This window comes from Pelodiscus sinensis, chromosome 3 (assembly GCF_052426305.1).
Source record: "Pelodiscus sinensis isolate ZL-2025 chromosome 3, ASM5242630v1, whole genome shotgun sequence".
NCBI classification, from domain to species: Eukaryota; Metazoa; Chordata; order Testudines; family Trionychidae; genus Pelodiscus; species Pelodiscus sinensis.
In genome coordinates this window covers 164,080,685-164,105,926 of record NC_143054.1, presented here as the reverse complement: position 1 = coordinate 164,105,926, position 25,242 = coordinate 164,080,685, and the positions used below count along the sequence as shown (strand labels likewise).

The 25,242-nt window shown below is 41.2% G+C and overlaps 1 protein-coding gene across 1 annotated transcript; it reads left to right on the top strand.

Moving 5' to 3' along the window:
- Positions 1 to 32: 32 nt before the first annotated feature.
- On the top strand, positions 33 to 22,202 carry SLC4A1AP (solute carrier family 4 member 1 adaptor protein). The gene is made up of 14 exons (XM_075925384.2): positions 33 to 608; positions 3,092 to 3,284; positions 4,012 to 4,134; positions 5,472 to 5,532; positions 6,414 to 6,553; positions 6,823 to 6,983; positions 8,187 to 8,256; positions 11,975 to 12,164; positions 12,599 to 12,710; positions 13,071 to 13,284; positions 14,160 to 14,249; positions 15,509 to 15,579; positions 18,547 to 18,619; positions 19,919 to 22,202. Exons 1-14 carry the CDS (start codon positions 48 to 50, stop codon positions 19,966 to 19,968), a joined length of 2,109 nt encoding a protein of 702 aa, XP_075781499.2. The 5' UTR covers positions 33 to 47; the 3' UTR covers positions 19,969 to 22,202.
- Positions 22,203 to 25,242: the final 3,040 nt, after the last annotated feature.

Below are 25,242 nucleotides of genomic sequence, written 5' to 3'. Positions count from 1 at the left end.
GATTTTCGGACGGACCCGGGAGGCAGGCAGCGGCCGAGGCCAGGGAGATGGAGTCGGCGGCTGAGGGACCCGACCTCGAGGGCTTCAAGAGGCCGGCGCTGCCGCCAGCGGCCCCGCTCCGGGGCAAGGAGGCGGGCGCCGCTCCCCGGGACCCCGAGGGGGAAGCAGCGGGTGGGGAGCCGCCGGCGGAGAGCTCGGCCCCGCCCCGGGAGCAGCGCCCGGCCCCGGGTCCCTTCCCCGCCGCGGACCCGCCGCCCCGCTACCAGGAGCCGCCGTGGGGCAGCTGCCCGCCGGACGATGCCGGCTACAGCCTGGAGACCCTGAAGGGCGGCGTCATCGTGGACACCCCGCGCCTGGAGGGCGGGAGCTGGTTCCTGGTGGGGCGGCTGCCGGGCTGCGCCCTGGCCCTGGAGCACCCGTCCGTGTCGCGGCACCACGCCGTGCTGCAGTACCGCGGCCAGGGCCAGCCCGGCTTCTACGTCTACGACCTGGACAGCACCCACGGCACCTTCCTCAACAAGACCCGGCTCCCGCCACGCACCTACTGCCGGGTGCGCGTCGGGCACGCGCTGCGCTTCGGGGGCAGCTCCCGCCTCTTTGTCCTGCAGGTGGGTGCGGACCGGGGGAGGGGGGGGAGGACAGTTTGTACAGTGGGTGAGGGGTTAAGAAGCATTGGCCAAAATTGCAAACCTCGTATAGAGTGGAAACCACTGTAAAGCCGGGGGTATAGCGGTGAGGGAGCCTGGGGGTCTGCCCTGCCTGCAGATGGGGGAGCATGTCTCGAAGTGGGGAAATGTGACTGTAAACATGGTGCTGCACTTGCGGTGATGTGCAGAGTACAGATTGTAAACCTTTTATGTGATGGGAAGCACTTCAAACCAGGGGTGCAGAACATTCAGCTGGGGACTGCCTGTCTCTGAGCCCGAATGGTGGACTGTATACCCCCAAAACTGTTTGGGAGCAGGACCTGAAAATACCGCTGAATGTGGGGCTGCACTTGAATTGATGTGTAGAAAACAGACTCTGCATGCTGACCTTGCATAGGTATAAACAGCTGTGTAGGCAGTGCTTAGGAAGTAAAGTGCCCTCTGTGCCTGAATGTCTGTATGTTACTTTCAGGGCTCTGCTCACTCAAGCCATGCCTTTCAAGTTTGTGCTGCTACTATTAGCTATTGCCACCCTTGTAGCTACATGCCATCTGACAAACATAGGTGTCGCCTGCCTGTCACTGCAGCATGTAATTATTCATGTGGTCCTTGTGTTCTAGGTACTGTCCTAAGTGTACAGAGCCTGACTCTCTTCGCAGTTACAGCTTGTCAAATCCAGTTGTCCAGAAATCATAAGTGAAGCCATTCGCATACATGAACTTTGCAAAATTATTTGAGTATTAGTTTTCTGGCTTTTGACTTTTAAGGTGCACTTGGGTCTCATTTTCAGGCTTTGCTTTGTGACCTGAAGACAAGAAATGCACCTTGTAAAAGCTATGATAAAGTTGCAAAAATTGACCTGCTTTCAAACTGACAGTATTCTTTTGAGGAAGTGTCCTTATTCCATGTTACTTTGCTTACTTATTCAGCAACTTAAGAAAATTAGTTAATGACTTATGGGGAAGGGGAAGGAATTTCACCACCTCTAACTATGATCTGTAATTGGCTTTGTTGATATTTACTTTCTGAAGTAGGATGTACATGTTACTGCTACAAAACAGTGCTTCCAACTAGATTAGAGGTTCACAATGTGCAGGCCTTATAGGGGGTCTACGGCTTGAGATTAGTCCCCTCTCCTCTTTCATGCAGCAGGGAGCCTGTGCTGCTGCTCCAGCCTCACTGCTTCTCCAGCCTTCTCCTCCAGACCCGGCTCGTGGAGAGAGACCGATCAAGTGGCTCCAGCGGCTGTGAGGGGGCGAAGAGAGAGATGTAGCGCATGGAGCCGCTCGCTCTATCTCTCTCTGCGAGCCGGGTATGGCTAGGTATTCCGACCTGGGTATCCCTCGACTAATCGCTTCCCTCTCCCCTTGCTGCCTCTACTAGAGGCAGCAAATTGGGGGAAACAGGAGCCAGTGCTGTAGTGGAGACCAGGCGTGAGCTGTGAATTAGCTGATTCCCACCCCGCGCCAGTCCCAGATGCTTCACCTCTGCTTTTTAAAGCACGGGGCCAGTGGGTGACTGATTGAGTTGGGCCAGGGGAGGACATGCTGGCCCAGTGCTCCCCACACTACTTTCACCTTTGAAGTGTAGCAACAGCCCTGAAGCTGCTGATGCAAATTGCATCAACTTTTCAATTAGTCAATTAATTGAAATTTTACATCCCTATTGAGAACCACTGAACTAGATGGAAAATGCTGTTGGTTTAGTATTTGTTTTTTCCAAAGTGACAAGGAATCTATATGATCTCATAGTGTAGATTGCATGACGAGTACCACTCTTATTTTTATTATATTTAGTTTTTGCAGCAAGAGTTGCAGTGAAAGAGTTGGATGTATATCTTGGAAAGTTGCATTTTTGCAGAAACATTTGCATATGCTGCTTTGGCAAATGCAAAGTTTATGAAAGTAGTCCAAATTAAAGCATTAAATTTAAGAGAAAACATCATTTTTTGTTGGGGTTGTTCTGTGTGTGTAAAATGAAAAAGCAATCACTATCGTTTTGAATTCTAGTTTAGCAATACAGTTTCAGATTTATACAAGCTAAAGTACTAATGCTTAACAGTCCAGGAAAAATTGTATTAGAAGTAGTGATTACACAGGCTCTTTTGAGGCCCTTAGAGCACTTCCTAAACATTAATTATGCTTATTTAACCACACTCTTGTGAATTACAAGTTATATAGGGGTCATCTGGCTACCATTAAAATGCGCCCACATCTGGGATTGAGTGTTGCATCTGTAATGCTAGTCTTCTCTAGACAGGAAGTAAAAACTACTGTGTCTGGGAGCAAGGGATTTAGGGATGTGGAATACCATAGGTAAAGTGAACTTTTTATAAGAAAACTATAAAGAGATTGACAGTACCATATAATAATTTGCTTTTATGTTACAAAATGGTATCTATTCCAGATACACTCTAAAGGTATTGTCTGTGTCTTGTGCTGCAGGGACCTGAGGAGGATCAGGAGTCTGAATCTGAACTAACTGTGACTGAGTTGAAGGCGCTGCGAAAGCAACAGCAGGCAAAGTTAGAGAAGACAATGTTAGGCGAGGACTCGGATGAAGATGAAAAAGAAGAAAAGGAAGAGAAACGGAACGAGAGCACTCAGAGTAACGATATGAGTTGCTCATGGGGAATGGGTAAGAGATATGAATGAAGTTGCTAAAATAATAACTAGTGTTGTCTCTGAAAAAACTGGATCGATGAAAAAGTATTGCTATCCATCTGTGTGGTGTATTATGAAACAGGTTTTTTTAAAGACATGCTTACTTTTGATATGAAAATGATTTAAGTTGGTGTGTGGAAGTGACAGGGAGATTTACACCAAAAAAAACCCAAACGCCCACAACATTAAGGGCTTGACTCAAAAAAAAACCCTAAGAATTGAAGTTTACACTTTGCCCTTTGCTACTACTATGCTGTGGATATTATTGCAACAAATGTAGTGTGATGATTTGAAACCCCTACACGGAGGACTTAGCTCTAATTGAGTTTTGTGCCTGTGTGTTTGACAGTAGGGTTGGGTTTTCTAATTATGTTTTTTAATTCTCGAGAAAACCAAACCTTTCAAGTCAGCATATAAAAGTTGACAAAGTGGACCATAATTTTAAATAGCTGAAGTTCCAATATTTATATCATTTAAATGATTAAACTACTATTATATACTTGATCTTGCTTGCAAAAGGCTGGTAAATTTGTGAGACTAGTGTATCAAAAAATGTAAAAGTTTAAGCCAAACTTGTTATATGGTTTTTTTTTCTGAATTATGGCTCATATCTTACATGCTAATGAAGGCTGAATTTTACTTCATCTCTTCTCAACCTCCTTCCCTTACTCATCTGCACTTCTGTATGTGCTTTCCTCCAGGGGAAGATGCAGAGGAAGATGAGGTTGAAGAAAATCCTATTGCCATCGAGTTTCAAGAGGAGCAAGAAGCCTTTTATTTGAAGGACCCTAGGAAGGCACTGCAGGGTTTCTTTGACAGGGAAGGTATGTGTATTGTGTCTGTCCTTTGTCAGCTGAGTGTCTCCCCATAGTGATGTACGCAGTGATGCCGTACTTGTCACATACTGCTTTGTATTTGGGATGTAAGAACTGAAGTTTTCTGTTCTAGGGTACAGTACCCATATGAGGAGAGATCATTAATACTGGCTCTTTTCATCTTGGAAAAGAGATGACTAAGGGGGGAGGGTATGATAGAGGTCTATAAAATCATGATTGGTATGGAGAAAGTGAATAAGAAAGCGTTCTGAGGAGGAGTAAATAACACAAGAACTAGGGGTCACCTGATGAAATTAATAGCAGATTTAAAATAACAAAAAAAAGAAAGTACTTCTTCACACACTGCACAATAAACCTGTGGAACTCTTTGCCAGGGGATGTTGTGAAGGTCAAGACTATAATAAGGTTCCTGCAGGAATTAGGTAACTTCATGGGGGATAGGTCTGTCAGTGGCTATTAGCCAGGATGGACAGGGATAGTGTCCCTAGCTTATGTTTGCTGGAAGCTAAGGATGAGTGACAGGTGATGTATCACTTGATGATCGCCAGTTCTGTTCAATTCTTCTGAAGCACCTGGCATTGGACACTGTTGGAGTACAAGCTACTGGGCTAGATGGACCTTTACTCAGACCCAGTATGGCCATTCTTATAGAAACTCTTGTCTCTGCACCCATGGCCTTCAGAGTTCAAACTTTGTTCCTAGCTGTCAGACTGGGAATTGTGTAAGAACCTTGCATCACTCTTGAGCGACACCCCTTCCATAACCAACTCTCAGAAATAATACTTGATCCACAGACATCACAGTTCAGCCCCGTCTGGTAAGGGGATGGTTGTTGTGATATAAAGTTTTATGAAAAAGTATTATACAGAAGCAGAAGGCAGTGACAAGTTGGCATACATTTAAAATCATTGCTAATAAAGTTTGCAGATGATTTCAAATATTGGCAGAGTGTTAAAGAATGACTGATCTGGATTTTACTGTAAGATCAGCTCACCTTTACAGCATATCTTTTAATACAAATAAATGCAAGGTCACAAAAGATGAACCAAGAATACAGGTCACTCTTAGGATGGTAAGGGACTGTTTTGGAAAGCCATGACTCGGAAAAGAACTTAATGTCACAGAAAATAACCAGATGCCTAGGATGATGTGGTGGCTTGGAGCAAATCCTATCTATTGATGTATAAGCACAGGACTATCCAGCAGAAAAGGGGTTATTTTCCTTCTTTTGCTTATCTTTGCTATCTTCCCCTACTACAAGTAGTGGTTGCTGAGTATTACAACTTGGGCAGATACATGAACTTTTTTCTTTATTTCTTGTGCAGGAGAAGAACTAGAGTATGAATACGATGACCATGGACACAATACCTGGCTCTGCAAGGTTAAGTATGTATACTATAATTTCAGAAGGTCAATGCATAGGCTTTCCTTTCCATTTCATGAGCAGAAGCAGAGATTCATTTTTTTGATTACTACATCTGCAACTAGACTAAAATGAGATTAGGTTAAAACATTGGAATTAGAAGGATGATGGTTGGATCATTACCTAGTTTAGTATTTCCTCCAGTCTTTCTTGCTTTGCTATTTTCCATTCTTCAGGGATATCAAGTTGAGACCTCTTTTTCAGTTGTCCCTACTTTGAGAAAACAACAATTTGAAATATTATGTGAGGCAGAATTTAGCTTAAGAGTAGCTCACAAACATGTGGAGATAAAAATTGATGCTTTATACTATTTGAAATTTGATTCTAGCCTTTTAGATGGCATAAAACATTGGTTTCTAGCTTCAAAGGTTCTTCAGAAAGGTCACTAACATCATATTGGGGTTGTGGAGGGGAAAGCAAGTTAGTAATCAGAACTGCATGACATTTAGGTCTGATATCTTATGACCAGATGGAATAGCTTGTCATGGCTTATACCATTTTGTGAATCTCTGCTCCAATATGTTATAATGTACCAATTCTAGAAATTAACAGCATTTGCAAGATACAAGTGCTTAAAACTACTTCGGGGTCTAAATTACTTCCTTTAGCTTGTCAGTGCCGTTTTGCTATAGTCTGGGATTAGATGTAGGAAGTCCCATTCCTCAGGCTAGGCCTGTTCCTCAGGCTGTATGTTTTGTGGAAACTAATTGCTTTGATTGGTCTTGTAAAAAAATGAAATATGCAAATATTTACTGAAAAGGAGTATGGGGTGGGATGGAAAAGAGTGATGAATAGATTAGCCTAGTAATGTCTCACAGCTGGTCTACAACTTTGAATTGAACAGATTGCCTGTGGATGATGCATCAGGGAAACAGTTGGTGGCAGAGGCTATTCATTCAGGGAAGAAAAAGGAAGCAATGATTCAGTGCGCATTGGAAGCATGCCGGATACTGGATGCTAGAGGTGTGCTGCGGCAAGAAGCAGGTTGGTAACCCATCAGTTTTTTTGGTAGCTATTGAAAAGATGTTCTCTAGTGAGGCCTGCTAGTTGCCAAGAAAGTTTAAGCCTGCTGCATATGCCTCGGACTAATTTAAACAAGCTTGCATTCTCCGCTGTATGTGCTTGGTCAACTATGTGGTACTAACTAGACTAGGTAGGCTAGATAGTGACGTAGATGACTAGCTTCCAACTGTTCTCATTTTCAAGAGCTTTAATTCTTTTTGCTTCTTCGTGTTTCTCCCTCACCTTCTCAGTATCCCGGAAGAGAAAAGCAAAGAACTGGGAAGAGGAGGACTTTTATGACAGTGAAGATGACACCTTCCTTGATCGAACTGGATCTGTTGAAAAGAAACGACTGAACAGAATGAAAAAAGCTGGGAAAATAGAAGAGAAGCCGGAGACTTTTGACTCGCTGGTAAGAACAACCTCAGGTTAACAGCCAGATAGGACATTGACTTTAGACTATAATCAGTCTTGCATACACTGTTGCTGAGAAGAAAGAGCTAACTGATTATAAATTGCTCTGTATTAGACAGTGCTCGGATACCATCTCAGGCCTTTAAATATCAATTGATCAGCCTAGAGTGGAATGAGGAGGGCTCAGTGTCCATAGAACAAGAGACTTGAAGGCTAGGAGGGTTGAAGCTTGGTATTGTCATATGCATAGGAGTCTTTTGACTCCAGCACAGGTTGGAAGCACCACAAAGCTGCTACCAGCACATGAGGAGGCTGTGCGCACTTCATTGGTGGTCCCACTCTGACTGAATGAACAGGTGTGTACATTACAGAAACTGCCGTCACTTTTGGTATAACTTAACTTCTACTAGCAGCCTCAGCAAAAAGGAGGAGGATTGGGCATGGAGAACAAGCCCTTTCATTATAGAACTGCTCCTGCTTACAATTGAGGAATACTGCAGAAATTTACACTAATGTTGTCTCTACTGTTCCAGCTCTGTGGATAGAGGACTTCAGTCCTCAGGCCAGTCAGTCATCTGTCATGAGCCCTAAATGCACACATATAAAGTAGGGGAGGCAAGAGGAATTTGCAATTTCGTTGATCAGAGCAATGAAAATACCTCCATCTAATCAGTTGCCAGAATATAGTGCACAACTCTATTCTAGGGAACTGTACTGTATTTTGTTGGCTAGTACAGTTTTCCTTCCATTTGATAGGGCATAGAGATGAGTGAATTGAGTATAAGAACAGAGACACAGCCAAGCAGTTTCAGGCCACCATAAAATAATTTCCAAGTGTCAAAAGTGCACATAGTCGTCCAAAACAAGATAAACTGATCCCTACTTTAAAGAGCATACAAACTGGATTGAATCTGATTTTAAAAGTTAGTCATACTCAGGCAAGGAATTTGAGAAGGAAGAACCAGCGTTAATATAACATGGTCACTCAGGCATGTGCACATCTTGATGCTTCAGGAGGAAAATGGTACGGTTGGCATGTGAAAGTAATGAGAAATTGTTTAGGAGAAGACTCAGTCCTTTAAACCAGTAACTTTCTGGCCAGAGAGCAGCAGTGTGAAAACAGGATAATGTGATAGAATATTGGTTTTAAAAAACTTCCTTTAAAAACTAAAATGTTTTTTAATTGTGTGGCTCTTTCTAGGTTGCAAAGTTAAACGCAGCTGAAAAAGAACTTTCTGAGATAACAGAGAAGCTGAAGGCTTCAGGGAAAGGTAATGTGTCAAGAGATTGAAGCACTTACTTTAATGAGCAGCAGGTAGGTGCATTCTCAAGGACGTTTGGTGGCATTGCTTTTGGGCCCACTTACAAAGACTCTAATAATACAGCAAAGAAATGCAAACTTCCCTCCCCCTCCTTTTATTTGAAAAGGGGATTTAAATATAAAAATCTTTAGTGAACAGGCTTTAAATTATATGCTGAATATAAAAAATATCAAATTAACTGTGTTTCTGTAAACAAAACAAATATTGGGCACATAAAAGGCCCACCATAAAATGTTGAAACAAAATATACTTGTAAGCTGTGTGTTGTGTGTCCAGATGATATCTGGGGGAAATGTACAGTCAAAAGCCTAAATACATTTTCTATCAGGAATAGTTTACATAAACAAAGGTTGGGGCTTCCTTCCCTGTGTGAGCAAGATTTTCTCTGAGAATTGCAGTGTCTTCTAAGTGTTAATGTATTTCAGCTTATTGTAGTTTTATGTCTGCAAGATATGATCAGGTATTTCATATTGGTAAACCAACCCCATACCAGTGCTAGTTTGGATCAACAATTTTGTTTCTGGTCATGTGTTCAGAACTATTGATTGGAAAATCTTTCTGAATTTAAAAGCATTTGTACTGACTCTCAGTGGAGCCTGTCTGTGGCCATCTTTCTCACATGATGTCAGCAGTAGATAGCAGATGCTTAACTAGAGGGTAAAAATTAATGCCTCATATTGATTGAGAGATGGATCCCAAGCTTTCAGAGGTTGTATAGCATTTGTTTCTCAGATACCTGCTAAATCATAATGCAGTTGATAGTGAAAGAGGAAGAACAAGATACTAATTAGTGACATATTGTTAATTTCAGGGTGTCATGACTCACCAATATGAATCTTTTTTTATCATGGAAAACTGAGCATGCCAGCATTTATTACTAGACCTGACAGACTGAAGTAAAATACTGGGGTTACTTTGGTGCCCAAGTTTAACAGTGGTTTCCTGATACTGGACTAATATAGACTATAACTAATATTAGCTCACCTATTTTAATTCTTGTATTGGCTGCTTGTTTTTTTTCTATGCAGTTTAAATTGGTAGCTTAAATTAAAAATAGATGCATTAATCGTAGGTGATTTTTATCACTGTATTGGTAGTCAGTACTACCACCACAGCACATAAGTTTGTGAAACCTTGTTAAGCTTTGGCTTTTTCTATGTGATTACATGCCTGGCCACTCAGAGCAGCAGTCTAGAAGGATGGATGAGTGAGTGACAGGCTGAATTACTGCACCTCTTACCTAGCACTTGCCAAGATTAAGTGGTTGTCAGAAAGACATCAATAGAGGTTTACAGATTGCTTTCTAAACTCATTTTGAACTAAACCATTGATGGGGAAGCTTGATAATTCTCCCCTGTCTTGGTGCAACTGAATGAAAATCAAATGCACAGAGATTTTCAATTTTATTTTTGTTAACAATAATGCTCTTCTTAATGGACAAGCTGATAGTGAAGTAAATGGCCATAAAGCTTTTGCCCCTGTAACATAAAATACAATATCCATGATTAATCCTCCTTTTGCAATGTCTAATTTTAGTCTCCCCAGCAGTTTTCTGTGATATTGCAGGTATGATAGCTTAAGTACAAGATTGTGAACTGTACTCCATATCCTGAGCTTGGAAAATCTGGTCCCTCAGGAAGCAGTGAGGGTAGAGTTTCCTTTTTTCATGCTGAAGTAATAGATCCTGATGTGGATCTCCTCCCCAAAGGACAGACTGGTTTGTCCAAAGCTGTATTTACCTGGGACAAGGCCACTCTCTGTAATTGCCACTCCTTGCTGAAACTGGCACATTGCCTGTCCTCTAGGTTCATGTGGTGGCAGTGGTTTAGGCAGAGGCAAATAGTCCATCCTACGCTGGGGCAGGGTTGTATGTATCCACTTTCTGGGCCAGCCCACTGTGCCCATTTTGAGCCATGGCTATTCATATCCATAGCCACGGATGCAGATACCAGCAGATATCTGCCGATTTGCAGGCCCCAACTGGTTCACACTCAATGTAAAGATATGAATTATATATGTGAAAAATAGACTTCTATGAGCTCTTTTGGCTGGATGACTTGCAATGTATTTTTTTAATGCTGATATATCATAATCCTAAGAAAAATTAGGATACAGAACATACCAAGTAATAATAATTCCTAGCATCCTATTACTAAGTGATCTCTGAGTACTTACTGTTACACAAAAGCTGTAGCAGCATGTATTTGTTACATTTGAAATTATATTTTGTTCTATAACAGAATTACCCAGTTTATGAACTCAGGCTTTTTATAAATGTTACATAACTAGAAAAAATATTTTTGAATACTTAATAGTTTCATGCAATCACTTTCAAAAATATTCTTATCACAAACATTTAAACAAAGACCCAAAAAATCAGCTTTAGTTACTTTGTCAATTCTGGCTTAGAATTAATGCTTAGATAATTAGGGTTGGAAGTTAAAATACTTAGGGCTAAGATTTTAAAAACTTGCAAATAATTGCATACAGACACGCTTACATATCTATATACATACTTCATCAGTTATAAAGATTTAAGTTTGCCTGAATTTTAGCATGGCATAGAATATAAAAATAAGGGAGAAGTTCTTACCTGGAAACAAAGGGCTCAAAATCTGACAACATGGAATTAGTGTTCTTTATTGTCTGTCTTTGACACAACTGAAACGGAGTATGCAAATTCTGTAGTGCTGTCAAAATCCAAGAAAAGAACTTTTCTGACCCTTGCTAGTCAGGGTTAGAACAACCTGAGGCTCTAAAACTAAATGAAACAAAATTTGAGATGCAAAGAAACCCCAACTTTTTTTCTACAAGTATGTGAGGAATCAGCAATGTCTGCAAAGAGACTGACTCTCATCTTGAGGAGGAAAAAAGTATTTTTGTTGTCCAAATATAAATCAGCCTCCCCAGTTAAAAAATAGTGCTAAAATAACAGTACAGGCAGTCCCCGGGTTACATGGATCCGACTTACATTGGATACCTACTTACCGCACTAGCTGCTTCCCCCTAGCAGACCAAGGAGACGCGAAGCTAGGGTCCCCCTGCCTCCCCCCCCCCCAGCAGACCAGGGAGACGCAGAGCGGCTTTTGTCAGCAGACACCTCAGCTTGAGAATAAAGGACTGAGGGAAGTGAGGTGTGGGAGAATAAAACTGAGCTCTGGAGAAATGTTTGGCTAGAGTTTCCCCTACAATATGTACCAGTTCCGACTTACATACAAATTCAACTTAAGAACAAACCTACAGTCCCTATCTTGTACGTAACCCGGGGACTGCCTGTATGTAAGATTGTCTGAAAGGAGTCACAGATGAAGTAATTTTTATGACAGGAGAAAATACTTACAGACTTCAAGGGGATGATTACTTGAGTTAATGTTGAGAAATGGATTTACACAGACTAATAATATGTTTTAAATCAAATTAATCCTCGAGGAAACTCCATTGAATTGTTCTCCAAGGACAAATTAGGCCCATTATTCAACTGAATAGTGAGGTTTTTCACAGTGTGGGGCATCTTGGCTAATTATCTGTCCTGGGTACTTATATATGGTGCCAATCTCACACTTTGCAATTTTTAAAGGTTAAATGAGGTGGGTATGAGACTCACTTTCTTTTCCTCTCCCCCCTCCTCCCCTTTCTACCACATGAATTTTGAAACCATCTTATCTAGCCCAGTCCCAGCCGGCTTCTCAGGATTCCTTGGATGAGTTCATGACTGAAATAAAATCAGGATGCTCCTTAGACAGCGTAATGAGGAAGAAGCTACATTTGCGGACCTTTGAGCTGAGGAAAGAACAGCAGAGACTGAAAGGGTTAATAAAGATTGTTAAACCTGCAGAACTGCCCGAGCTGAAGCCCCAGTGAGTCTACATCAATAATCATTGTATATTGTGCCGATGAAATTGTGTTGTACATTCTGGCAGTGTTCCACTTGCCAGGACAAGAAGCAAAATATACAAAAGGTACCACCACCTCCTGTCCTACACCTGATATGTTACTTTGGTGTGTCAGTGTGCCAGTTGTATCATTACTATGTCAGAGGAATGCTGCAGAGACACATAGCAACAGGGGAGTTAAAACAGTAAGATCAATACCTGCTTAGTGTATGAACACACACAGTGTTGTTTCTCAGTAACCTTCCTGTAGAAAGATCACATGGGCTTGAGTCCTTATTTCATAGCATCATCTTAGTTCTGACAATGTTTCTGTTCTTAAATAGAAGAGATTAAAGTTTGGGTAATTACTGGAGATGTTGCATGTGCTAATCGCTTTTCTTTGTATCTGATTTTGTTAGGACTGGGAGTCATGGTCTGGAAACAGAGAGCAAGCCTAAAAAGCTAACATTGCCTCTCTTTGGTGCAATGAAAGGAGGGAGAAAATTCAAACTGAAAACTGGAAGTCTTGGGGTAAGTTTTAAGGTATTTTTTGCTTTCGTTTCCTTACGTAATTAGCTTTCTCTTCACTTGCTTTTCCATTCTTTTTGCTCTTTTAACAAAGTGCAAATGCACTATTGGTTTAACTCCCAATATGACTGCATCAAAAAACTGTCACTTGCACTTTTGAGGACAATTACTTTATCTCTTTTCCCTCTTCATTTTCATCTGCACTGGTACCTTTCCTAGTTCTTCCTATGACTCTAACATACATGCTTTGTCCTATCTCCCCTGTCTGTGACCATTCTGTATAAACCTGTCTATGTATCTTTAGGGTTTTTTATAAGACCCAGTACCTAAGCAATGTGACATTAGTTTGCTTTTATGCCACAGAAGTTGCCTCATAGGCGTCCAGATATTCCTGAAAGCTTGTTAAAAATGAAAGATGATGGGCCTGAAGTGGAGGAAGAAGAGGAGGAAGAGGATGATCAGGACATCAAAGCACCAAATATCGGGACACAAAAAACAGAGATGAAAATGGCAGAAGGAGAAGTAGATCAAGAGACTTGTCTTCCTGTCAGATCTCCCAGCAAGGAGCTCACCCATGGTAAACAGTGACTTCTTTTTTCTCTTTTCCCTGCATTAGCTTATGTGAATATAAACTACTGGATTTTTCAGAGTTGCACAAAGCTCAAGGTTTGCTTCAGAGATGTTCATGTAACACTTTGCAGAGTTTCTTTTCACAGTTTTGTGCCCAGGAATTCAGCATTTGGGACATAAGCGGATCCAAAAAAACAATTGAGTTTCCCCTAGCTTTGAATTAAAGCCCTGCGCAATAGAAAATTTTCTATAGTTTGGGGTGTTTTTTTTTTTTTTTTTTTTTTTTTTTTAAGACAAGGAAAAAACCTTTGGGGCTCATGATAGGCCATATTGATAAACCAACATGTGCAGCATGTGAGTGTCTTGCAGTAACAAACTAGTATCACAGCATTGTTGGAAGGGAATGTAATTAAAATTGAAACTGAGAAGGAAAAATATTTTAAAAATCATAAAGGCAGGCTCTTGACTCTCTCTCTGTAATTTCTATCCAAATTCAAATTATTTTGCATTTGCTGACTCTGTGCACGTGAAAAGTCAGCCATGACATTGCAGTTCAGTTATTTTGTTCCCTCATGTCTGCAATTCTGCCTCCTTGCCTTAATGTATGGTATCATGTTCAGTGTGGCCAAGTTATTAGAACTATATGTTTTTAACCTGGCTTTATAGGTTAACTCAACTCTCTTCCCAATGTTGTATTGAAATAGTCTTTCTATATTTAATCTCTTTTGGGTGTTTAGAGAGCATTGTCTTTTTATTTGAATGTCATTGCTGAAATGAATGAAGCTAAGTTTACTCTAGTGTACTGTGTTTTGGACATATTACTGCTCTACTTCTTAGGATGCTTGATAGAAGTATTATGTTGACTTTGGCTGTTTTTCACAGGAATTGGTTTTCAGTCTCAGCCCATCAGCAGGGAGTTAAAGACAGCAGAGAATGAATGTCCAGTGGACCTATCACAAGAGAAGTCTCCAGGTAAGCAATGCAGAAGTTTTACAGTAAATTATGGACTTAAAATTTATCTAAAGGAGTTGTTGTCCATGCAAATTTGCAAAAGAGAACAGCATTGTTTAGTGTCTGAAAGCAGGAAACTAGTAATTCAGGAGGATGTAAAGGCTGTTTTCTGTTCTGCCACAGCCTAAATGTGTGACTTTTGGGCAAATCACTTTACCTTTGTGTTTCAATTCTCCCTGCCCTTCCACATCTATAAGGCACTTTCTCTTCCTCAGGTGAAAGACACTGTATTTATCCAAAATCATTTTAATGCAGTAGAATAACAGTAGGATCTTGCGAGTAAGAACCAAGTGTAAAAACTGATGCACTCTTTTTCCCTCTCCTTGGTTTGTCTTACGAGTTGGTCATATTATAGAAGGGAAATGCGTGTGAAGACTTGTTCCAAAACACATCTCAAATTCTATAAAGGCAGTAGCATGCACCCTGTGAACAGCTCAAAAATCACTGTGCATTTTTCAAAAATCTGTCTGACCCTGAAGATCAAGGTCTGACTTGCCATGCAAAACATTTAGGAGAGAGCTGTCTGAGTTCTTGTTTCTCCTCTACCACCTGACAGTCCATTGCATCCTAAGGTTCCTCAGGGAGACCATCCTCTTATTGTCTCATAAGGCTGAAAATCGATGTCACATTAGACTGAGATATTTAATAACTTGAGTTAAATGACAGGAGAATCAAGGGTATTCATCCGATGTGCTCCCTCACTGTTCTCTTCCACTAACTGATATTCCTGTACCCATTGAAATAGCATTTTTGTATGTCGGGTCTATGCATTTCCTAAAGTTGCCTTCATTCTTCACGTCCTAATGTACAAACACTTGATGGCCAAAGTCCAAGACACTTCCATACTCCAACTTCAATATTGTATTCTCTTGTAATCTGCAGAGGGAAGATTTCTTGACTACTAGAATTTATCATTATAGTAACTATGGTTGAAGAGACCTATTAAATTATGAAATCCTATCCACTTACAAGTGTGGGTATCTGGAGGATCAAGTACATTAAACTATAATTTTCACTTAAAATTTAATCTCTATAAATTAATAACAGTGAAATGTTAGTCAATTAATAAAAGAACTGAATTTTGATACACATTTAATGCATCATTCCTTTGATTCCTGTTTTTAGGTGGGCCTTTTGTAAACTTTTTTTCTGACAGAGATGCTGATTCATGGTGTAAGAGCAATACAGTGTGCTATAAAACAGCTCTTATTTCTTCCCAGCACCTGACAGAGTGTGCAAGACTTTTGAAGAGAACCCCAAGAAAAAGACAAAAGTAAATGGCCCCAGCAGGGTAAGTAATGATACCTGAAGCGCTTTCATGCATAGGAAGACAGTCCCTGTTCCAAAGAGTCTACAGTCTAATTTTAAAAAAATCCCTATTAGTGATATTGACTGGTGACTTAGTTGGAAAACAGCTTTGTGACAGTGATGTGCCTCTAGTGCATTACTGTTGCATGAATCAGAGAGAGCTATTGCAAGTCACCATACCTGCTAAGAAGCTATGAGCTAGCATTTCAGGAATGGTAAAGATTTGTAGAAGCTACATTGAAACTAGACAACCTTTCAGTCCGTTCATCAAAGCTTCCTTTCCAACTGTATTGATAACACTTTGTGCTGGGTCATAGTGATGTGATCTTTCATTCACTTGCAAGTGTTCTAACTTGTCATAGAGGTTAGCATGCTCCAAGTCCTAGCTCTGTAACTACAGAGCTTCCTTGTGGATTAGCCTGAGACATTGCACACACTGGCGTATGCAGCAGAGGTCTTTAAGTTTGGAAAACTGCTACAGTTAGACAAAAACCTGGGGAACCACCTTTGTAGTCCATGTAGCTTGCCTTTAATATACTTTCTTCCTTTTGGGAGTTGTAGAAAGGAGCCATTGTTATTCTTGTGGAATTTATTGTAACCGGGAGGAAAAGCGTAAGTAGTTTTCAGCACATTTACAAGGAGAGTAGAGTTGTTTCTAGGATAAAAATCTGTATGTAAAGGACAGAAACTCTCCATGTTTTTGAACATAAAAACAACCACTTACTGGCTAGGTTTAAAAAAACCTTTTCCTGAAGGCATGTTAGTTAGGTTATCTGACACTTTGCAGGAGGCTAGATCTCCCAGAAGTCTTTAATCCAGGTTAATTTTAGAGAATTCAGCTGATCCAAGGAACTGAAAAACTGCTTTGACCATGTACTGGTTAGCAAATGAACCTATAGACTTCAAGGCCAGAAGGGACCATCCTGATCAACTCCAGTTTGACTTCCTGCACATTGAAGGCCATAGACTTTCACCCAATCACTTCTATAATAGTCCCATAACTTCTTGCTGAGTTACTAAAGTCTTCAAATCATGATTTAAAGACTTAAGTGTAGGGTTGTTGTTTTTTTAATTTTGAACTCTTCTCAGTATTTCATTAAAGAGCTGTTAGATTTTGACTCTGTAATTGTGGAAGTAAAAGATGAAAGCAGTTGAGAGATTAGAGCTTTGGCTCAAATTTTTCAAATCTGAGTGCCTAATCTTAATTTGGTATCTTCATTTTTAGTTCTAGACGAAAATAGCCTGATTTTTGAGGAACACTTAGCAGTCTCAAACTACACTGATGTTAATGGGAGCTGAAAATCTGTATCACATTTGAAAACCAGCTCACTCTTATTTAACAGCCTAACTTCAGGCATTCAAGTTTGAAGTGCTGGCTTTAATATATGGTTTTTTTTCAGTGTGAATTGTGTTCCTGCATCCATTAGGCACGCTTGAAAATCTCACCTTAATCTTTTTTTTCCCCCTTAAACACGGAAATTCATTGTAAAATTGACACGTGTAACATTAAGCTTACAAATGTACACCCTCAAGAGTGAGCAGATACAAAAAATAACATTTTTACTATAGCCTTAATTTGACACGTTTTGTTTTGTTTTGTATTATCTGCAGTGTTAAGTGCAATGAATAGTTCTGTCCTTATTAGTTCACTCAGCTTCTAGTGACTTCATTGGGGATGTCATCGCTGTATCAAAGGAAGGAGTTGTAACACCCCCCATGCTTTGTGAAATTGACTTATGGACACAAATATGCATAACTTGAAGATGCTTTGACCAGAACACCTTCTCTAACCTATCACTCTTAATGTCTCAGTCTGCTGGATCTGTATATCTTATTTTGGTGCATGAATCATTCTTGTATGTAATGTTAGAAAGGTGGAGTATGGAATACGTTATAGTTTTACTTGCGCAAATGAAAGCCATCAAGGGTGTTGCCATCAATGTCTGGGTGATCACTTGTAAACAGCCCCTTTTGTCCTTTAAGCCTTAGCAGTGGTTGGTCTTAGGAAGTCAAGTGACCTCCCTAGCTGGTAGGAGGTGACCAGGTAATTTTCCATAGAAGGGGAGAATATAAAACAGAATTCCCACCTGAAAGGGAAGCTATTTAAGATGCAACGTTTTTCAATTCTTTATCTTTTCTTGGAATGATACTCCCAAGAGAATGACCCAGGGAAAAATATTTTCCCTGGTTTAGAGGCCTATTAGCTGAAATAAGAACAATGTTAGGGTGAGTTTGTAATAAGCTTGAGTGTATTAGCAATGCATTTTTTGTTATTTTAAAGTTGTAAGCTACTTTGCTCTCTCTGTTTTCACTTGCAACCACTTAAATCCTACTGCTCATACTTCATAAAATTATTTTTATTTACTATCAAACCCAGTATAAATGATTATTACCTGGGGGAGCAATCCGTGTGTACATCCTCCTTTCATTCTTAAAGGAAGTTTACCTAAATAATTTTTTTGGGATTCTCATTCAATTGGAGGAGTGGTTTTCCTGGAAGCTGGGCCCAAAACTTCATTTTCCTCTGGCCTGAACAGTTTGTGTCAATATTGCTCCTGTGAGGGGAGGAGGTGATCTCAGCTCTGTGCCTTGGCTGGGGGAGACCAGGAGATCCGACCCAGCAGGACTGGGTGGTAACATGCCCCAGAGAGCAAGCAGACAAGTGTCAGTGGCCTTGTCAGCACTCCTGGAAGCACCCCCAAGGGGTCTTCTGTGACCGCACCCCATCACAGGAATGGTGTCCTTCAATTTGTGCTCTAAGACCTTCTTTGTTAATCTGTCACTGCACTCCTGTTGTGTCTCCTCATTGACTTTTCACAATAGGGAAACTGCTCCCATCTCTCTGTAGCTTTTTTTAAAATTCTACACACATCTTTGTGCTTAAAACTAACTCTCTGGAACTTCATGGTAGGAATGCTGAAAATATCTGCTCAATTTTTATTTTTTGCAGCTCCAGGAAGCATTTTCCTCTTCTCGGTACCCAGAAGATGACCCAGACTACTGCGTGTGGATGCCTCCTGCAGGTACCAAACAATTTCCTCTAATTTCTTACTCCTATAAGTCAGGAATCCATTTGCAAAATCTTCCTGAGAACTCTGAAGTGTGACCCCACAAAAAAGTAATTGGTATGGATATTTTACACATACCTGCTCTTTAGGATGGTCTGTAACACAACCATGTACTTTTCACACTGTCATATATGCTACTGTTAGTTCCTGCTGTTCTACCTCATCTTCATTATACCCAGCTAACAAAAAGATAGAAAGGTAAACTAATTTTTGTAATGTATCTAAGAGAGCTGGTTATGGCAGGAGTCTCTTAGCAAGAGACTATGAGCATCAATGCAGACTTTCTTTTTGGGGCCTCCTTTTGCATTGTGATGATGGTGGTTTTATTATTTGAAAAGGAGATCAAAGCCTATGAGGTTTTGGGCATCCTCAACTTTTGCTTAACTCATTGGGACATTCAGCAACTTTTAGATAGGCTCTCTTGTACTTCTTTGTATTCTTTGGGCAAAACTTTGAAACACAAAGCTTTATACAACTCATAGCACATGTTTTGGAGCGACAAACCCTGCTAACTTATTGCAGCCAAGATATGGAATTACTTTAATAGGGGCACAAATCCAATTTGTGTGGAGAGTGAGAGGTAAAGATTATCGTTTTCTAATTAACCTTCAAATCATTTTTATTTAACCTTCTGTGGTTATTTTTAATGATGCAGTGAGTTTTCAATTATACTTTCTTACTGAGAGCCTGGATTATTCATATAGCCTTTCATATTAAGTGCCTAGATTAGATTCCATATGGTTTCATGATAGTCTTAACTCAAAATTACTAATAATTAGGGGTTTAAAACGGTGAGCCTCACAGGGAGGGAGGAGATGGGGAAGGAACTTCACTGAGGAGTGCTCTAACCTAGAGCTAGACAAACAAAAGGACTGCTCTCCACTAGTACTAGTAAAAATTAATCAACCTGAGCAAAATTTCTGGCTCAGCTGACCAGAAGAGTCTGAACTGGGTGTGCTTGGCCAGCTTCCTTTTTGAGAGAGCTCTCTTTTCCTGTCTCCATCTGCTAATGGGAGGATTTGTCTCCTGTCTGAGCTGACAGAAAGGGGATGCTGGGGGACACAAATAAACAGGAAAGATATTAGTAGTCTTGTAAAGTAACACAATTGTCAGGAATTACATATCGAACGGAGACTAGTATTGGATGGGTTGGTATACTTTTACTATCAAACATGCTCTGTGTAGACAGTTGTGTTCTTAGCTCTGAGTTGATCTTGGAAGAGCAAATATATTTTTGTCTCTCTTATCAATCAGGTCAAAGCGGTGATGGCAAGACACATCTGAATGAAAAATATGGCTATTGAGCTTCGCAGGTCCCAGGCAGTGGCTCTGAGGTCTAAGGGACTGTGCTACTTTGAACAACTTTCTGCAGAGTTGGGTGAGGGATGAAAGAACTGGCTTCTCAGATGCTGTTCCAGACTGACTGGCATCAGCACCAATTTGGCAGTTATCTCAAGTATTGCATCTGTTCTTTGTTTTTAAAATATTTCTAAGGTTTCCTGAGCCTTTCCCACAATTTAGTCCACCTCTTCCTTCTGCAGTTGGCCTAGTTGTTGTATTTGCTGAGAGAACGTAAAGGCTTTATGTTTACAAGCTTGATGAATTGAGACCAAGCTGGTTTTATAAAATAAAATGAGAACTCTAGTGTTTTTTGCCTTCAAATGGTAATTAATTGTCAGAGCAAACGTGACTCATAGTTCAGGTTTTATTAAAAACATTTTATTTTGAAGTAAATCTATTTTAACAAAAAAAAAAAAGCCTTTGCAACCTTTAGAACTGAAACACTTCAGCACTCAACAGTGTAAGAAACCAGAGAATGAAATTGACTGGAAACACTGAGAAAAATACAATGATTAGGGGCATGGAAAAACTCTTATATGAAGACAAGTTGAAAACATTTGGATTGCCTACCTTTCAAAAGAGACAAATTTGAGGGGACATGAATGCTCTTTAAACAAAGGGAGATCTATTCTCCCTCTGTCATAGACAAGAACATCAGCATATTTTGAGGAATTTGAAAAATGATGTATTCAAAATAGATAGCAGATAATAATTCTCTGTGCATAATTAGACAGTGTAACTCCATGCCACAGAATGTTTTTGGAGCCAAGAGCTCAGTGAGAACCAAAGAGGGATTGGACCTCTCTATATATAACAAGAATATCCAGAATTATAAAAACTAGGGCTGAAGAAAGCATTGAAAGGGATATACTTAGCTTCTTAAATTAATTCCAAATTAGGCAATAGGCAGTTTCTTGAATCTTCCTTGAAAGCCTTGGTGCTGGCCACTGTCCAGAGACAAGATGATTACATTGATTATAAATCTGAGCCAGTCTAACAATTCCTATGAAAAGTAGCTCTATAAACTGCTACAGTGATTTTTGTAATATAGATAAGGACATTTTTCTTTTAACAATAAGAGTTTTATCCAAACCATGTATCTTCACCGCCCTCTTTCATCAGTTATGTTTTTAGGATGGCCATAATAGTTCAGGCTTTTCTGTCTTTTCAGCACTGTGTATTTGGGCAGGTGCCTTTCATACTCCCCTATTTGAACCACCACTTAGTTGCAAGTATTTTCCCTGGTAACCAAAGTCCACTCACTTTAGTGTCCCCTTACCAGTTCTTTCAAAAATCATAATTAAGGAGAAGATACCTGCAGATGGAGCTAGCGAAGCATAGACCATGCTGTACCACAGGTCTCTTCCCACTATAAGCTGTATTATGTCTAAGTCCTTTCCTTTGGATCTCTAAAGGGTGCCCTTCCTGATAATCTTTCTTTCCTCCTCCTGCCCCATAAAAATGCTGAATAGGCCCCCACACTTAAGCCAGTGGCTTTAAAATAAAAACCCCGGTATAGAAGAGTTATTTCATATCCACCCATTCAGCCACTCGGCTGTTGAGTCAGGTTTTTGCTTGGTCTCACTACTTGTGTCATCCTGAGGCCAGGATACAGTACTTCCTCTAGCATTCAAGAACCAATTGTCTAAAGCTGTTGTTTCCTATGCAGTACACAGGATTACGTCTTTGCAACATGTTTACCTCATTATCATAATTACTTTCCCTTGCTACAGAACTTCCACTTACGTATTCACCTGATAAATGCATTTAGTTGTATAGGGCCTATCCAAAGCCTTCCAAACCCAGTATCTGACCAGCTGGCTTCAAGATATTTTGGTTTGGAGCTCTGTGCATGAAGCAATTTATCTGATAATTTACATAGCAACACATTGTGCTGTTTCAGGTCAAACAATTATAAATTTAAAAGCATATAAATACTATAGGTTTTTACAAGCTTTTACATTCTAATTAAAAAGTGTGACATTTAATGTTGGATGCGCTCAGCATAGCAATGAGAGAATTTAAGTGCAATGAAATGTCAAAAGCTCTCTCTTTCTGGAACCTCCGGTGTGTGTGTGCCGCTATATGTATATTCATTAATATGTTGTACTGTTTCCGGGTTCTGATGACCTGTTAAACGTAGGTTCAGTCTCATGTTTTTACTAGACATACTCAATAAAAATACAGCCTAATCATAGTTGAATGGACTAGTTTTTCACTGGGAGGCTGGCTTCAAACCTAGTCTTTGATCACAAGTGAAAATGTTTGTTTTCTCCAAACTAGCAGACAATTTGACCCACTCTCGTATGCAACTGCTGCAGCATTTCTAGACTAAACTAGCGTAACTTCAGGTCACAACTGATCTGTACTGGCAGAACTGTATGGAGGGAGCGGTGAAATCCCAGTTCAGGAGAAGCCTGCATAGTACTTATCTGCACTCATCTGGCTAACCTCTCACTTTCATAGGTACCAAGCCCACTCGTAAGAGATAGGTGTAACTGACACATCTCGACCCTTTACTGTACACGGTGTGTCATCAATTTTGTTGCGTAAATATAGTTCAGATGGGTTCTGGAGAGAGAACATTGCCTATGTAAACTCTTTATTACATTTTCATATAGAGGAAAGATAGTCTTGCCTTTACCCTTCAGTATATATGAGTGGGTTCCCTCTAGGCATTCTAACTGAAAATAGCTTTGATTTCCTTTGACTCTGTATCCCATGCTTCCCTGCCAATTCTAGTCTACTCAGAGCAATGCTAGTTGCTTCCTTTCGCTGATCTGCCCTGTCACGCCAACCCTCTCTGGTCTCCATATCCAGTTGAAGCTTTTCATCCTCCCCTCTTAAGGCACAGCACAATTTTACCTTACCTTTATCTTTGTATCTACTTCCTTTTACAGCACTCCTTAGATCTCCGGCTCCCTCTTTGTATAGCCTTTTTGCATCACCCCTTCTCTTTTAACAGAACTGCACTTTCACTCAAATTATCCTCAGAGAACGCTTTCGGTGGTCCGTCCAAGATGCCTACACTGCTTTGTGATCATAACCAATCAGCTGTTCTATAGGGTCTGTCTGCTTTAGGGCCTAGTCCTGGAACTAATTCTGCGTGGGCAGAGCCTTGCAGCTGCCTGGAGTCAGTGGAAGGATAGGAGTCTCAGCGTAACTCTTTATGGTAGGGGCCAGGCCTCCTTTGTACAGAACTGTGCATACTGCTCTATAAACAAAATGGTCATCGTGTCAAGTGAAACAATACCAGACACTATGGTGATTTACTAGTGAAATATTTCCCTTTTAGAATAGTCATACATCTGTTCTGATTTGGAAGCAGCCGCGTATTGTCCTTGGAAATTTCCTCAGAAAGTAGTTGGCAGTGCTGTAAGTCCATGATAGGGAGTGAGTGATGTTTCTCTGATGTCAGAACAAAACGGTACTGTAAATCTTCAAGTCGTGTAACTTGCTTATCAACCTTTTTATCCCCTTACCATAAATAACCCTCCCAACAGTCTTCAAGAAATTTCAACCCAGGCAGGTTCCCCACAGCAAGCCAATAACACTCTAGCAGCCCTCACAGGCTATTGTATATAATTATGCTGGGGTTTGTGTTGAAATGCTGATTTATTTTCCAGGGTTGAAAGCACAGCTGTTAAGTACCACAGACCATTTTGTTCTTGCTTCTAAAGCAGCTCTCTTAGCTTCAGGTGCGTCTTACCACAAAGCGGATACAACCGTTTTCTTTCGGAAAGTTAGCAGCTCTGCCTGCAAACTCTGTTCTGGCTTCTGTTTTTTGAGAAGTAGCCATACAAGGAAGTGGACTGTGACGTGTTGATAAGCTTCAATATCTCTTCTGTGTCTCAAATCATTCAGGTAAGTGGTATGTGAGCCAGTGGCTTAAGATCAGGCCTGGGTATTAGTAAGGGTTTTCTTAGTAATGACAATCTGGGTATTCTGAACTTAACTCCCATTCTCTCTGGGTATGTCTACACTACAAAGTTAGTTCGAACTAACTTTCATAGGCGCTACATTAGCGCTCCGTTAGTTCGAATTTAATTCGAACTAAGGGAGCGCTTAGTTCGAACTAGATAATCCTCATTCCACGAGGATTAAGCCTAGTTCGAACTTACTAGTTCAAATTAAGGGCTGTGCAGACCCTTAATTCGAACTAGTGGGAGGCTAGCCCTCCCCAGGTTTCCCTGGTGGCCACTCTGGCCAGCACCAGGGAAACTCTATGCCCCCCTCCCGGCCCCGGACCTCTTAAAGGGGCACGGGCTGGCTACGGTGCCCGTACCAGGTGCAAGCCTGCCAGCACCCAGCCAGCAGACCCTACACCTGGCACGGCTTGAGCCACCCACCCGATGCCCCCCAGCCCTCCCCCTCTTCCCGGGAGCAGGCTGGCGGCTCCCGGGAGCTTGCCCGGGACCGCAAGAGGCGGGCACCCACCTGGGCTAGTGCGGACATTGTGGACCTTGTCCACGATCTCCGCACTAGGCACAGGAACTTGGCCGGCTAGGGCAGGAGAGCTGCCAGCCTGGCCACCCAGGAGCAGGAGTGCATGAAAAGCAACCCCCGACCCTGAGCCCTGAGCTTACAATGGCCGTCCTGGGTCAGACCAAAGGTCCATCTAGCCCAGTAGCCTGTCTGCCGACAGCGGCCAACACTAGGGACCCTGGAGAGGATGGACTGAAGACAGTGACCAAGCCATTTGTCTCGTGCCATCCCTCTCCAGCCTTCCACAAACCTTGGGCAGGGACACCACTCCTACCCCCTGGCTAATACCACTCCATGGACCCAACCTCCATGACTTGATCTCACTTCCCTTTAAACTCTGTTCCAGTTCTAGCCTTCACAGCCTCCTGCAGCAAGGAGTTCCACAGGTTGACTCTGTGCTTTGTGAAGAACAACTTTCTGTTACTAGTTTGAAGCCTGTTACCCATTCCTTTCCTTTGGTGTCCTCTAGTCCTTCTTTATGGGAACTAATGAAGAACTTTTCTGTATGCACCCTCTCCACCCCACTCATGCTTTTAGAGACCTCTATCCTGTCCCCCCTCCGTCTCCTCTTTTCTAAGCTGAGAAGTCCCAGTCTCTTTAGCCTCTCTTCATATGGGGCCTGTTCCCAACCCCTCATCATTTTAGTTGCCCTCCCCTCTCCCAGCCTCTCTCTTCCCCTCTCCCACCTCCTTTTCCCAGTCTCCCCCAGTTTTGTTCAATAAAGACAGATTCCATTTTTGAACACAATTGTC

Bases quoted from the DNA above. Each gene is read 5' to 3' on its own strand.
- SLC4A1AP (XM_075925384.2), top strand. From the start codon at position 48: ATGGAGTCGGCGGCTGAGGGACCCGACCTCGAGGGCTTCAAGAGGCCG. The intron at 8,257-11,974 runs GTAATGTGTCAA...CATCTTATCTAG, and splicing joins GCTGAAGGCTTCAGGGAAAG to CCCAGTCCCAGCCGGCTTCT. The intron at 12,711-13,070 runs GTAAGTTTTAAG...TTTATGCCACAG, and splicing joins TGAAAACTGGAAGTCTTGGG to AAGTTGCCTCATAGGCGTCC.